The sequence below is a fragment of the Cherax quadricarinatus genome, chromosome 66 (genome assembly GCF_038502225.1).
Source record: "Cherax quadricarinatus isolate ZL_2023a chromosome 66, ASM3850222v1, whole genome shotgun sequence".
In the NCBI taxonomy this organism is placed as follows: Eukaryota; Metazoa; Arthropoda; class Malacostraca; order Decapoda; family Parastacidae; genus Cherax; species Cherax quadricarinatus.
This window is the reverse complement of record NC_091357.1, coordinates 20,237,707-20,252,149: the sequence shown is the minus strand read 5'-3', so window position 1 is coordinate 20,252,149 and position 14,443 is coordinate 20,237,707. Positions and strand designations below refer to the sequence as shown.

Genomic DNA, 14,443 nt, shown 5'->3' with positions numbered 1-14,443 from the left:
TCTGAGAATCAAATTTTGGAAAGGGGTAAAAAAGAAAGAAAAAGAGAGAAAAGGAAAGAGAAAAAAGTTATATGCTGGAAAATATTGTAAATCCTTAAAATTAAGTCCCAAAAGACACTTTAAAGGGCAGACAAGAATTAAAGTTAAATTAACCTATCTATTAATTATTTTTTTTCCTCAACAGCCATCACCCACCATGGCAGGGCGACCCATCATACTTCTGTCACTGATGCTTCCAGTGTTTACTCCATTTCCTGCTGTCTTTTCCTCTCCAATACTTTGGTAAAACTGGCTGCTCCCTTCCGGCAAAAAGCACAACAGTGTTCATCTTGCCAAAAACAATGCTCCTTTCTGTTATGTCAGAAATCACAACTGTCCTGTTGCTTGGTCCTCTGATGAAACTATCTTACCCTTCTTCTAGTCTAACATGCCATCCTGTCAAATCAGCTCTTAAATACATCCATTATACATTAATTTTAGTCCTGGCTTTGTTTCTGTGGATGCTTGCCTTTCTTACAACACTTTTAGACGATGTAACTTGATTCCACCTTTGCTTCCCTCCCCCCCCTCTCAATTTCTCTTGATGTCTCATTTGCATTTCCTACTGTTTTTCCTGTCTTCTGACTTCCCTCTTTCTTGCTTCTTTTTCTTTCCTAGCTTGAGCCAGTAGGTCTATTGCAGTGCTTCTCTGCCATCTTGCAGACAGGTGCCAGAATGTGAAGATACTTTATTCTCTACTGCCTTGAAATGTAATCCACTCTTATTACCCCATGATTAGTCCTACCTGGCATGTGCCAGGAAATTTCCTGTAGTGCCCCTTTATTCTTTGCTCATATTAACTATTACTACTACACTATTAATTCTACCACTACTAACATTACTGTTACTACTACAATTACTACTACCACTGCTGCTACCTTTACTACTACTGCTGCTGCTGTGGATTTTACAACTACTGCCACCACTCCCTGCTTTCCCCAGCCCCCTCCTGTGGTGTCTTCTGGCCTCTACTTTTCTTGCCTCAATTGTGACTTGACAGTGGTCCAGGTCAGATCAAAATAGTACAAAGTTACTCTTGTAAGTGCAGGTTTATAGGGAATTTACTGGAAATGACTTAAACGGCTTACACGCCTAGGCTTTTTCAGGTATTGTAAGAGAAAATACAAAATAGATGTAGGGAGGATGAAGGTACTAGTCAGCCACTTACATCATTCATCACTACACCTCATAATATTTAGTAACCAAGCAAACATAATAATAAAAATCAGAACTAAATGCTAAATCCACAAGGGTCATACAGCACTGTCAAGAAAACACAGAACTGCATTTTGTGGGAAATAACTGAAAGCACCTAAACATCAACCACGAGAAGAGCACTTTACCATTCATACTTGTGTGTAGTAAAGCTTATTCACTGTTGATCCAGTGAAAAAAAAAAATAAAAATTGGTTCTTAAAACTGTCACCAAGAGGCTGGGCTTGTGAACTTACAGAGACGGCTTTGTTTTATGGGCATGCACACATTATGTTTTGTATTCCAAATTACTGCAAAGAGGAATTCTCACAGTATCGCCTGGAAATGAAATATTATTAACATTATTAACACACTGGCCGAGTCCCACCAAGGCAGGGTGGCCTGAAAAAGAAAAACTTTCACCATCATTCACTCCATCACTGTCTTGCCAGAAGGGTGCTTTACACTACATTTTTTAAACTGCAACATTAACACCGCTCCTTCAGAGTGCAGGCACTGTACTTCCCATCTCCAGGACTCAAGTCCGGCCTGCTGGTTTCCCTGAACCCCTTCATAAATGTTACTTTGCTCACACTCCAACAGCACGTCAAGTATTAAAAACCATTTGTCTCCATTCACTCCTATCAAACATGCTCACGCATGCCTGCTGGAAGTCCAAGCCCCTCGCACACAAAACCTCCTTTACCCCCTCCCTCCAACCTTTCCTAGGAAATGAAATAATAGGAAAAAACTCTACATAACGTCTTTTACCTGAACTTTTGCTTTTTCTCTATTATGCTGTAACTGCAGTGTTTCCAACTGCAACTGATTAGACCCCGACTCTTTCAACCTCTCCTGGGCTCCGGCAAGATTTTCTTCTAGCTCTGCAGTATGACACTTTGTTAACTCCAACTGGAAATACAGTACAGAAAATTTAATACCTTTCTAAATGTAGAGAAATGAATAAAGTGCATATGATGTAGGTCACTTCTCATACTAATCCTTAATGCATGTCAATCAATCTTAAAATTGATGCGTGGAACAGTCTTCCCAGTGGGGTGATAGAGGCTAGGACCTTGGGTAGCTTTAAGAAGAGACTGGACAAATATATGAGTGGGAGGGGCTGGGTTTGAATGGTGTCATTGGGTACGGGGAGTTATTTCTTGGGTATCTTTAGGTAGAGGTCGTTTTGATAAGGACCTGCCTCGCATGGGCCAGTAGGCCTTCTGCAGTGTTCCTATATTCTTATGTTCTTTATAACTACATATATAGTCAATGATCTTTTCAGTTAAATTTGGCTACAAGACTAAAAAGTGCCTAAATGTGTAAAATTTTTTCCCAGACATTTTAACTGCTAAACATACCACATCTAATCATATAAATAAATGTTTGAAATATCAGTCAAGGAACTCTACATGATGGTTTGAACATCAGTGATCCAGTCATCATCTGACTAAGAAACATAGAAGAGAAGTTCATAGGGTTCAAATGCTTTTCAGGTGGGGGAGGACAGGAAGCCTAGTTCAATACTGTATAACATTACTATTAAAATGGTAAACCAAAAAAAAAAAAAAATTATATAGACTAATAACCAGCCTTATTTAAGGGGATGGCTGGTTATTAATTTTATTTCCATTTTTATTTTTTTTTACACTACCCAATAAAAGGCTGGTTGACAGTTATGCTCATCTTTTTATCCAACTTTTGTAAGGGCAATCACTGATCACAGTACTGGATACATGGTTATGAGAGCAACCACTGTATTTATGCCAAACTTATTATTTTATAGACAGTACAAAATACTGTACTCACCTCTGAGGACTTTTCGTCAACATCTTTTTCCAAGCCCAACACTTTTTTGCGAAGATCAGAAATTTTCTGTGGAATATTACAGGGATCATTAACCTTAACATAAATTATCTCTATTAACACTTATTTAATCTTTAATAATCATACATTATCAACAGTGACTAATTTCCCTACCTAAACCCCAAAACTAATACTGTAGCCATGACAAATTTTTGAACACATTGGACATTTCCGACCAAGGCTAGCTGAACATAGGGAAATATTTGCTTTCTAGCCAACTCTCCAGAAGAGCATGAACATCACAATTTGAATGATGTATCACTAAAACATCTCTAGTATCTTCATTGTTAGACCATGTTGCCTACACGGTAGGCTTCTTCTGTCAAGTTCACAGGAGACAGCAGAAGCAATTTACAGCGTAGGCAAAACATTTCAACAATATAGAATTGACTAGGGGGAAAAAGGTGAGTGGTGCACCGAGGAATCTGTGGAGACAAAGAACTTTATCCATGAAAGCAAAGAGGGGAATGTATGAGAGTATAGTTATATAAATGCTCTTGTATGGGTGTGAGGTATGGATGGTGAATGTTGCAACAAGGAGAAGGCTTGAGGCAGTGGAGATGTCATGTCTGAGGGTAATGTGTGGTGTGAATATAATACAGAGAATCTGTAGTTTGGAGATTAGGAGGAGGTGCAGGATTATCAAGACCATTGTCCAGAGGGCTCAGGAGGGGTTATTGAGATGGTTTGGACACAGAGAGGATGGAACGAAATAAGAATGACTTCGAGTGTATAAATCTGTAGTGGAGGGAAAGTAGGGTAGGGGTTGGCCTAGGAAAGGTTGGAGGGAGGGGGTAAAGGAGGTTTCGTGTGCAAAGGGCTTGGACTTCCAGCAAGCATACATGAGCGTGTTATATAGGAGCAAATGGAGACAAGTGATTTTTAGGACTTAACGTGCTGTTGGAGTGTAAGCAAGGTAACATTCATGAAGGGATTCAGGGAAACCGGGAGGCCAGACTCGATTCCTGGAGATGGGAAGTACAGTGTCAGTACTCTGAAAAAGGGGTGTTAATGTTGCAGTTTTATAATTGTAGTGTAAGCATGCCTCTGGCAAGACAGTGATGGAGTGAATGATGGTGGGAGTTTTTCTTTTTCAGCCCACCCTGCCTTGGTGGGAAACAGCCGACGTTTAATAAAAATAAAAAATAGATACCAAACTCTCCATGGGGAAGTGGAACAGAATTCTTCCTCTGTAAGCCATGCGTGTTGTAAGAGGCTAGTAACCCCTTCTCTTGTATACATTACTAAAGTTAAGAGAAACTTTTGTTTTCTTATTGGGCCACCCTGCTTTGGTGGGATACAGTTGGTTCGTTGAAAGAAGAAAGATACCAAACTATTGCACATCTATCTTACTGATCTACTTGTCAGTATTATATACCATTTACATAATTATACATATCTGTAATTAGCCACAAAAACAAGACACAAATTTTATTAAAATATATAAAAATGACAGATGGCTGGAGATAGTTCTACAGCAACTTCCATATTAGCAATAAACCATTAGAGACCAGGGGTTTTACTTATATTTTCCAGGCATGGTCAATAAAAAATATTTCAGATCCCACAAAGAGCCAAATGTGCGACCACCTCACAAAATGTGTTGTACTGCTCCATGTGCTCTTGTTGCATTTTGATCATTTTTGCCTCAATCTCAAAGCTGATGGTGTTGCATTCTTTTTTAACTTTGTTTGCACACTCTTGAGTTTCCCTCTCACGATTCTGCACCTGCTTCACTTTATGCTGTAGGTCATCAATCTGAAAACAGGCATAAATTGGCTAAATTCTGAAGTTATGTTGCAAGTTGTCAAATCACTGCATCCAGATTATCTTCAGTGTTTAATTATGTGTGTATGCAACTCATAAACCCAAGTCTAAATCATTCCTTGTGATGAATATGATACACGAGGGAAAGCTTCACAGACCACTGTCACCAGGATGTATGCAGAACACAAAGGTACAAACTATGAAGGATCATAAACCATACCACGGGTGGGGATAGAACCCGCGATCAGAGTGGTATGGTTTGTTTGCAATCGTGTCATTACGATTTCGTGACCAATGAAGGATCATATATGAAGATGTATACAGTCAGGTAAATATAAGTGAAGAGTGAATGTAACAGTTTAAAACATTTATCTGCCCATTTACATGTACAAGGAACAGAAAAAAATGATTGGCAATCCTACCTCAGTGCAAAATGTTTAACAGACTATTTTTACATTCATGCAACAGGATGGTAATATCTCCCTGGTTGGCCACTGTCTACCAACCTGAAATAATACTCACCAGTTCTTTATCTCTGAGTTGCTTCAGCCTCAAACTCTCCAGTTCTGAGTGTTGCAAACCAAATCTTTAAATGGCCTGCCCCTGAATGGGTTGCAATATATATAATGTATATTATGATTATGAATATAATGTATATATATAATTATCACCTTTTCATATAATTTTATATTGCTTATATTTGCGATAATAGCTAAATCGTAAATATATTGCTTTATATTATTATTATTTGACTTAGCTAAATTTTGTGAGGTAGGATGTAACATATTATGTGCTCAGTTCAAGTCTTGATTGTCTAACTACTGTAATTATCGCTTGTGGCTCGTTAGACTGCCGGCTTCTCGTTGTTGCTGGGCAGCAACCCACGGAGCTATCACGTGATCGAGGGGGGGTGTCCTCACCTCGCCTGAAGTATTCAGTCTGGTCTAGACTCTCTTGGTGGTTGGACAGATTGTCTGTCTCATTATTCTTGTTAGTTCTGTAGAACTCTGTTCACAGAACATTGTATAGACTTAGTGATTTTCGACGTTGTACTGAGGTTGTGTGTCGCATAGACACTCTGAGTAACTCAGGTCCTGAGCTATAGCTTCTGACCTAATTTGTACTGGTATCTGTGTATTATCACAGTCGGGGATTTTCTTATGCTGAACTTAGATTCAGTAGTATGGGAGTTTTGTGACTTTTGTGGAGGATCTGCAGATGGTCCCTACTTAGTGTCGTTATATTATCTCCTTGTTCCTGATTCTGTGTCGCAGTTGCTTGTTATATTGCTATTGGGCTTAGCATTCTTTTTATTGTTCAAGCAGACTGTTCTGACTGCCAGTTGGTCAAGAAGTTAGTTTATTTGAGGACTTTGTCAGTCACTTGTTTAAGTCTAGTCGAGTCGTGAGACATAGCGAACTACTTAGAGCACTTACACACATACATACTTACTTGTACATATTTGTAATATCTTATTAAATGTTAATGTACCAGACGGTACTTAAGAATTATAAATGTGATATGTGCTTTCAGCACAATAATATTGTACTCGAGAGAAGTGATATTATTTTGATTACTGTGATTAATTTAATTTAATTTAATTTGATAATATACCTCTAGACTTAATAAATTTATTAAATTTTAATTTCTCTAGTTAGTAGCCTACCAGTTGTAATCCTGAAGCACTATTGAATCATACTGAATTCTAATGGATAATTGGACAAGGATACTGACTACTTGTTACGAAAACCCAGTAACAGGCTGGATGCTAGAAGGGCAGTCCTTTCTAGTATTCACTGGAGATCTCTAAGCTTTTAGAATCGCGTTTTTTGTAACAAATGGGGGCCTGTCCGGGAGGCTCTTGATCCAAGGTGTTGGAGAAATTGTCCAGTTTGACATACTAGTAACTCTATGATCAAACACTTTGAGTACTTTCCTAATCTGAAGACTTTGAGTTTAGTCTTGTACAACATACCAGGTGGATGTATGTACCTGACTGAGTCTCTTGATCCAAGGAGATGGAAATACTGTTTATGAGTTCTAGCTCTAAGACAACCAACACTAAAATTCCTATTAGGATTATAGTTTCCCATAATCACTCTCTCGTAGTACAATTATTTTCGTGATGTATGCCAAAGTGAAACAGTTAATTGATACTCTGACTTTGTCTGAGTTAAGTACATTAAAACTTCAGACGTGTTGGCGAGTAGCCAAATATCTCGGTGTGACGTATAACAGGAATTACACCGCAGAAACTGTCAGAGCGTTAATTAAAGATATATTGTTTCCTGCTCATACAGAGATGTCTGATTATGATTCAGATTCAGAAAGCCTAGTGTCACAATTAGGAAGTATGACTCTATTTGATTTCTTAGAAGAAAGAGCAACTATGGCAGAAGTGTCTGAGCCTAGTGAACCTCCGCTCACTCCTTCCCTCACTGACACAATAGTACAGAGTATAGCTGGTAGTATGACTAGACTAAGCCTCATGCTAGTACACTGTATGCTACACCTGTATCTACTTATCCTAGACCAGATCTAGACTCTCTAGAGACGGCTGGACGAGGTGTCCGACCTAAGGACAGTCCAGAAAGACATGTTAATTTCCCTACTCCTCCATTACCCACTGGTCCTATCTCTCAGGAACAGTTTGAGAGGTTTGAACGCCTCATTATGTTGCAGACTGCACAAATAGAGGCACAGAGGAAATTGAACGAAGAAGATTTCCAAAGAGAAAATGTTCGTCTGGGAAGACAACAGACTGATAGATCACAGGACACATTTAATGTGCAGAAAGCTGCATCCATGGTTCCTAAGTTTTTTGAGAGTGACTTAGACACCTATTTTGATGTGTTTGAGAACCAGGCACGTGCTATGAACTGGCCACGTAAGCACTGGGCTACCTTGTTGCACACAGCTTTGACAGGAAGAGCTCAAACTTGTACTGCTGCTTTACCATTTGCCAAGTACATTAGTTATGACGCTGTCAAACGAACTATTCTAGAGACATATAACTTGTTACCTGTAAGTTATCAAAGCGCATTTCGTACGTTACAACGACGACAAGATCAAACTTGTGTAGAGTTTGCTCGTGAGAAAAAAGTTGCATTTGAGAGGTGGTGTAGGTCTGCCAAGTGTAACAACTACGACAGCCTTGTTCAGTTGTTACTACATGAAGAGTTTAACAACTGTATGTCTGCTGACATACAAGAATATCTGATCGATCATACTACCTCGGATATTCTGGAAACTGCAGCATTAGCAGACAATTACGAGATTTCTCACAAACTTGTACGTACTAAAACACAGAGAAACAAGGTAACTAAAAATTGTCCTAGAAGTTGGCAACCTAAATCAGCTGCTCATTGCCGGCCTGATGTACCTGCTACTGTAACTTCTCGTACCTTTACCAGGAAAACTCACAATCCTGAATCTGTCTCTGTGGCTAGACAGAAATCTGATATCGAGAAGAAGAAAGTTAAATGTACCTATTGTAACAGAAAAGGACATGCTAGAGAGTATTGCTATAAGTTAGAAAGAGATACGAGAAGCAGTCGTGCGGCTGGCGCCCCCACACAAGTCGTATCTTCTTCCGAGCAACAAAGGCACCAAAATCCTAGTAATACCTCTGATCCTACTGTTTTAGATAATGTTACTCAGGATAGATGACTAGCGTCAGAAAGTGTATCTGACGAAAAGATTCGTTCAGCGATGAGTCCTTACTTTTCAAGAGGTAGAATAGGATTTGACGAATCACATCTAACTGAGATAATTACTTTCAGAGACACTGGCAGTTATCTCACGTTATTAAGAGAAGATGTACTGCCCATAACTGACGATACCTATTGCAAGATAGATGTATTGTTAGAAGCCTATGGAGGGGCTGTTATAAAAGTGCCTCTGCACAAAGTTTATATTGAAACAAGCTATTATACTGGTTATATTTCAGTGGGTATATCCAGTGGTGTATTTCCCATCAGGTCAGTGGACTTGTTGATAGGGAACGATATCCTTCATGCTGGTATATGTAAAGAACCACTTGTGATTGATAATAACACTGATGATAATTATGCCATTGAAGCTTGTAGAGAGAAACCTATTTTATTTCCTCTCAGCGCAATTACTAGAGCTATGTCAAAGATTCAACAACCATCCTTGTCTCCTGTTGAGTTAGTGGATGACAATGATTTGGGCTTGAATATGTTGTTTAGTGACGCTCTGCGCCCAGGATCATTAACACTGACTCCCCCCTGTCATCAACCTAGTCAGGACACAACTGACGTTAAATTTCTAACTCATGATGATTTAATCAAGGATCAGTTTGTTGATCAGTCACTGGAAAGACTGAGAGATATAGCAGTTACTGAGAGTGAAGCAAAGGATCTCGATAATTGTTACTATTATAGTAACGGTGTACTGATGGAGAAAAATACATGTAAGTTGTCAGCTGATAGTGTTTCCACCACAGTCAAGCATCTCGTAGTGTTACCAGTTACATTTCGTGAACAAGCCATTGATTTTGCTCACAATAGTCCCATAGGAGGACATTTGGGTGTCAAGAAGACACTCGGTAAACTGGCAAAACATTTTACTTGGCCAAAGATGAAGGAAACAGTAGCTGATCATGTGCGACGTTGCCACGTGTGTCAAGTGACAGGCAAGCCAGCACACACACCTCCACCTACACCTCTCACTGAGTTCATTAGTAGCAAAGTTCAGTTCATCTGGACTAGTGATTGTTCAGATTTGTTCAAAAGGTTGAAGCATCTGCTTTCCTCTGTTCTTGTGAAGAGTCCTAATTTCAATCTTCCCTTTTTACATACAGATGCGAGTTGTTATGCAGTGGGTGTTGTGCTGCTCCAACAGTCAACATCCACTGATATTCTCCATCCTATATGTTACTATTCATCTAAGCTTAAACGACACCAGAAAAATTATGCCACTATTGAGAAAGAGGCTCTAGCTCTTGTGGTGTCCTTGGAACATTTTGACGTGTATTTGGGCACTTCCCCATTTAAAATTAACGTTTTTTCAGACCACAATCCACTCACTTATATTAACACTATGAAAAGTAAAAATGCTAGGATCATGAGGTGGGCCCTCAGAATCCAACCTTATTCTATTAGTATAAAACACATAAGTGGTCATTGTAATGTAATTGCTGACGCTCTGTCACGTCCTTAATAATTATCAGTTACATTAAATTAACGTAATTTTAATGCCCAAATACCTTTTGTTACTTGCTATGTCAAATTCAGTAAAGTAACTTAATCCCTCCAGCCCATATTAACTATGTATACTCATGTCATGTCTAATTATTATATTTATATATTCACAGTAGTGTTGTGTATGAGGAGGAGACATAAGCTGAGTGATGAGTGGGTAGTGTTGTGTGGGCGATGTACTGCGTGACGCAACACTGTCCTGCCGCAGACCCCCCCCCCTCACTACACACCTTAAGCTGTTTCATACTCAGATGTCCATACTACATAGCATTCCACAACCACTACTTAAGAGTGGAATGCAGTCTCCTCTACTATGATCGAGCCTCATCGTGCCCTCCTTGTCTACGCTATCCTGTCTACGATACTGTGTACTGCCCTAGGACTAGGGGCATATCTTAGTGTACAGACGCTGTGAAATTGTAGAGGTGCTTTGCACAAGAGAGACTCTGATTAATGTTTATATTAAATTGTATTGATATGAGTAATTGGTAATAATGTGAAAGACATTAATGCAACTCCTAGTGCGACCGTTTGTCGTGTTGGGGGGGTGTTGCAACCCCTGAATGGGTTGCAATATATATAATGTATATTATGATTATGAATATAATGTATATATATAATTATCACCTTTTCATATAATTTTATATTGCTTATATTTGCGATAATAGCTAAATCGTAAATATATTGCTTTATATTATTATTATTTGACTTAGCTAAATTTTGTGAGGTAGGATGTAACATATTATGTGCTCAGTTCAAGTCTTGATTGTCTAACTACTGTAATTATCGCTTGTGGCTCGTTAGACTGCCGGCTTCTCGTTGTTGCTGGGCAGCAACCCACGGAGCTATCACGTGATCGAGGGGGGGGGTGTCCTCACCTCGCCTGAAGTATTCAGTCTGGTCTAGACTCTCTTGGTGGTTGGACAGATTGTCTGTCTCATTATTCTTGTTAGTTCTGTAGAACTCTGTTCACAGAACATTGTATAGACTTAGTGATTTTCGACGTTGTACTGAGGTTGTGTGTCACATAGACACTCTGAGTAACTCAGGTCCTGAGCTGTAGCTTCTGACCTAACTTGTACTGGTATCTGTGTATTATCACAGTCGGGGATTTTCTTATGCTGAACTTAGATTCAGTAGTATGGGAGTTTTGTGACTTTTGTGGAGGATCTGCAGATGGTCCCTACTTAGTGTCGTTATATTATCTCCTTGTTCCTGATTCTGTGTCGCAGTTGCTTGTTATATTGCTATTGGGCTTAGCATTCTTTTTATTGTTCAAGCAGACTGTTCTGATTGCCAGTTGGTCAAGAAGTTAGTTTATTTGAGGACTTTGTCAGTCACTTGTTTAAGTCTAGTCGAGTCGTGAGACATAGCGAACTACTTAGAGCACTTACACACATACACACTTACTTGTACATATTTGTAATATCTTATTAAATGTTAATGTACCAGACGGTACTTAAGAATTATAAATGTGATATGTGCTTTCAGCACAATAATATTGTACTCGAGAGAAGTGATATTATTTTGATTACTGTGATTAATTTAATTTAATTTAATTTGATAATATACCTCTAGACTTAATAAATTTATTAAATTTTAATTTCTCTAGTTAGTAGCCTACCAGTTGTAATCCTGAAGCACTATTGAATCATACTGAATTCTAATGGATAATTGGACAAGGATACTGACTACTTGTTACGAAAACCCAGTAACAGGCTGGATGCTAGAAGGGCAGTCCTTTCTAGTATTCACTGGAGATCTCTAAGCTTTTAGAATCGCGTTTTTTGTAACACTAACAGCACCTTTCAAGGCAGGTGAAATTGCTGACCTAGAAAATGTACAGAGAACCTTCATGGCACACATAACTGTGATAAAACACCTCAATTACTGGGAATGCTTGAAGTTCCTCAACCTGTACTTGACTTAAGAAATCGTAATGACACGATTGCAAATAAACCATACCCCCGGCCGGGATTGAACCCGCGGTCATAGAGTCTCAAAACTCCAGCCCGTCGCGTTAGCCACTAGACCAGCTAGCCACAATAAGATTCATCCAACTAGGTATATTTCTACACCATAGGAAAGTTAGCACAGGCACCTCTGTGACCACAAATGCAAGTTTTTACAGACGAATCTCCAGCTAGCGTGGCCACGCTAGCTGGAGATTCGTCTGTAAAAACTTGCATTTGTGGTCACAGAGGTGCCTGTGCTAACTTTCCTATGGTGTAGAAATATACCTAGTTGGATGAATCTTATTGTGGCTAGCTGGTCTAGTGGCTAATGCGACGGGCTGGAGTTTTGAGACTCTATGACCGCGGGTTCAATCCCGGCCGGGGGTATGGTTTCCTCAACCTGTACTCTCTGGAATGCAGGCGGGAGAGAAACATGATTATATACACTTGGAAAATCCTAAAGGGATTAGTACCAAACTTGCACGTGAAAATCACTCCCTATGAAAGCAAAAGACTTGGCAGATGGTGCAACATCCCCCCAGTGAAAAGCAGAGGTGCCACTAGCACGATAAGAGACAACACAATAAGTGTCCGGGGCCCAAGACTGTTCAACTGCCTTGCAGCATGCATAAGGGGGATTACCAATAGACCCCTGGCTGTCTTCAAGACCCCTGGTTGTCTTCAAGAAGGCACTGGACAGGCACCTATAGTCAGTATCTGACCAGCCAGGCTGTGGTTCGTACGTTGGGCTGCATGCGGCAACCCGACGTATGTACCCTGATCCACCATTAGGCCTGGTCACAGACCAAGCCACGGGGGTGTTGACCCCAGAATCCCTCCCCAGGTATACCCCACATCAATAATCATGAATTTGTGAAGATTATCATCACTATAAGCAATTATTACAGAATATATTCATGGGAAATGCTTAACTCAATATGTTCATACAGTGTCTGGAAAATATGAAGTAATTATGCTTAATTCAAGGAAGTGAAGAATACCTCCACTTTTTTTAATTAAGATTATTATAATCATGGGGGAGAGCTAAACCTGTAGGGTTATACAGCACATGGGGGGGGGGATGGAAGGCATTCAGGCTGAATTCAGGAAACTGGAGCACAGATCCAATTCCCTAAATCAAGACCCCCTTACCAGCATCAAGGAACCTCCCTTGTGGAGCTTGAATCAAGAACCCTTGGCAGTGAAGGACATTTCTGCCAGGTGTGATGCCTTGATGATGGTAAAAGCTGCACCACACATTAACTTTCCAGACAGCTAGACTTACCAAATCCAGCGAGGGAATCAAGGTGCCTTTTCTTAGTCTGGAAACCACTCACGAAGTCCTCATCAACGAAGCTACTGCTACTGTTCTCACTGAGCACCCCAGAGAAGTTGAGACGTCTGGACCCACTCAAACAAGAATCTCCGGACTTATTTCCGCCAGTCAGAAACTGATTCAGGTCCTTCAGAGCCTTCACCACCATCGTTGGTTCAGGAGACAAATCCATGACTGAATTTCCCTGGAAAAGTTCCAGGTTCACAACAACCGTTGATGGCCACTTCTGGCTCCTGGGGTGGAAATTATCTCCAGGTTTCAACAAGAAATGGAAATATTGTTGGTGTTGGTGTGTAAGGGCACAACAACCTGTGTTGTATGAACCTGGGGAAGAAATGATTTATTAATTTAGTGAGAGACGCACACAACGTATTTTATTTACTTGATGAGGTCGCTTATACACTGACACTCACCTTCCAGCCTTCTGCACTTTATTGTTATATAGTCAGTAAAGTAAGTCAAGTAAAGTAAATCAAGTAAGTAAAGTGAAGTAAGTAAAGTAAGTGAGGTACGCGAAGTAAGTAAGTGAAGTAAATAAGTAAAGTAAGTGAAGTAAGTACTAAAGTAAGTAAAGTAAGTAGGCCAGTAAAGTAAGGTCAGTAAAGTGTATAAGTAAGTAGTCAGGAAAGTAAGTAGGTCAGTAAAGTAAATAGGCCAGTAAAGTATATAAAGGAACCAAATGAAAATAAGTCACTGACTTTTTTGGGTTATCCCAGGTTCTCTACACATGTACAAAACAACCACGGGGGAGTTGGATGATAGCTCTAGGCCTTTCGTGTTGCAATCAACACATCATCAGGAGCTTGCAATGTTGCAGAAAATACGATAAAGTTCCAGCAAACACGTTCAGTTAGCGTAGGTTAAATCTACATGATGTACCATACATGTAATCCCACAACACCTGTGTGACCTTAAAACCATTGTAAAAAAAATAACTAGTGCATAAAACATATGTAAAAAGCCTAGCACCAATTAAGTCACTAACATTGTTATCTCATAGCTGGGACCATTGACAACATCCTCGTATAAACTAAAAAATTATTATCGAACAAAAATTT

General features: G+C 39.6%; 1 protein-coding gene across 1 annotated transcript in view; it reads right to left on the bottom strand.

The window, feature by feature from the left end:
- The window catches only part of Mad1 (Mitotic arrest-deficient 1), a 30,872-nt gene extending 17,168 nt beyond the window's left edge, over nt 1–13,704 (bottom strand). The window contains exons 1-5 of the mRNA XM_070099012.1: nt 13,314–13,704; nt 5,392–5,435; nt 4,693–4,860; nt 3,046–3,111; nt 2,005–2,145 (exon numbers count right to left, since the gene is read on the bottom strand). Of these exons, the coding sequence (XP_069955113.1) occupies nt 2,005–2,145; nt 3,046–3,111; nt 4,693–4,860; nt 5,392–5,435; nt 13,314–13,557 (663 nt within the window). The 5' untranslated portion in view covers nt 13,558–13,704. The remainder of the gene's footprint in view (nt 1–2,004; nt 2,146–3,045; nt 3,112–4,692; nt 4,861–5,391; nt 5,436–13,313) is intronic.
- Nucleotides 13,705–14,443: the final 739 nt, after the last annotated feature.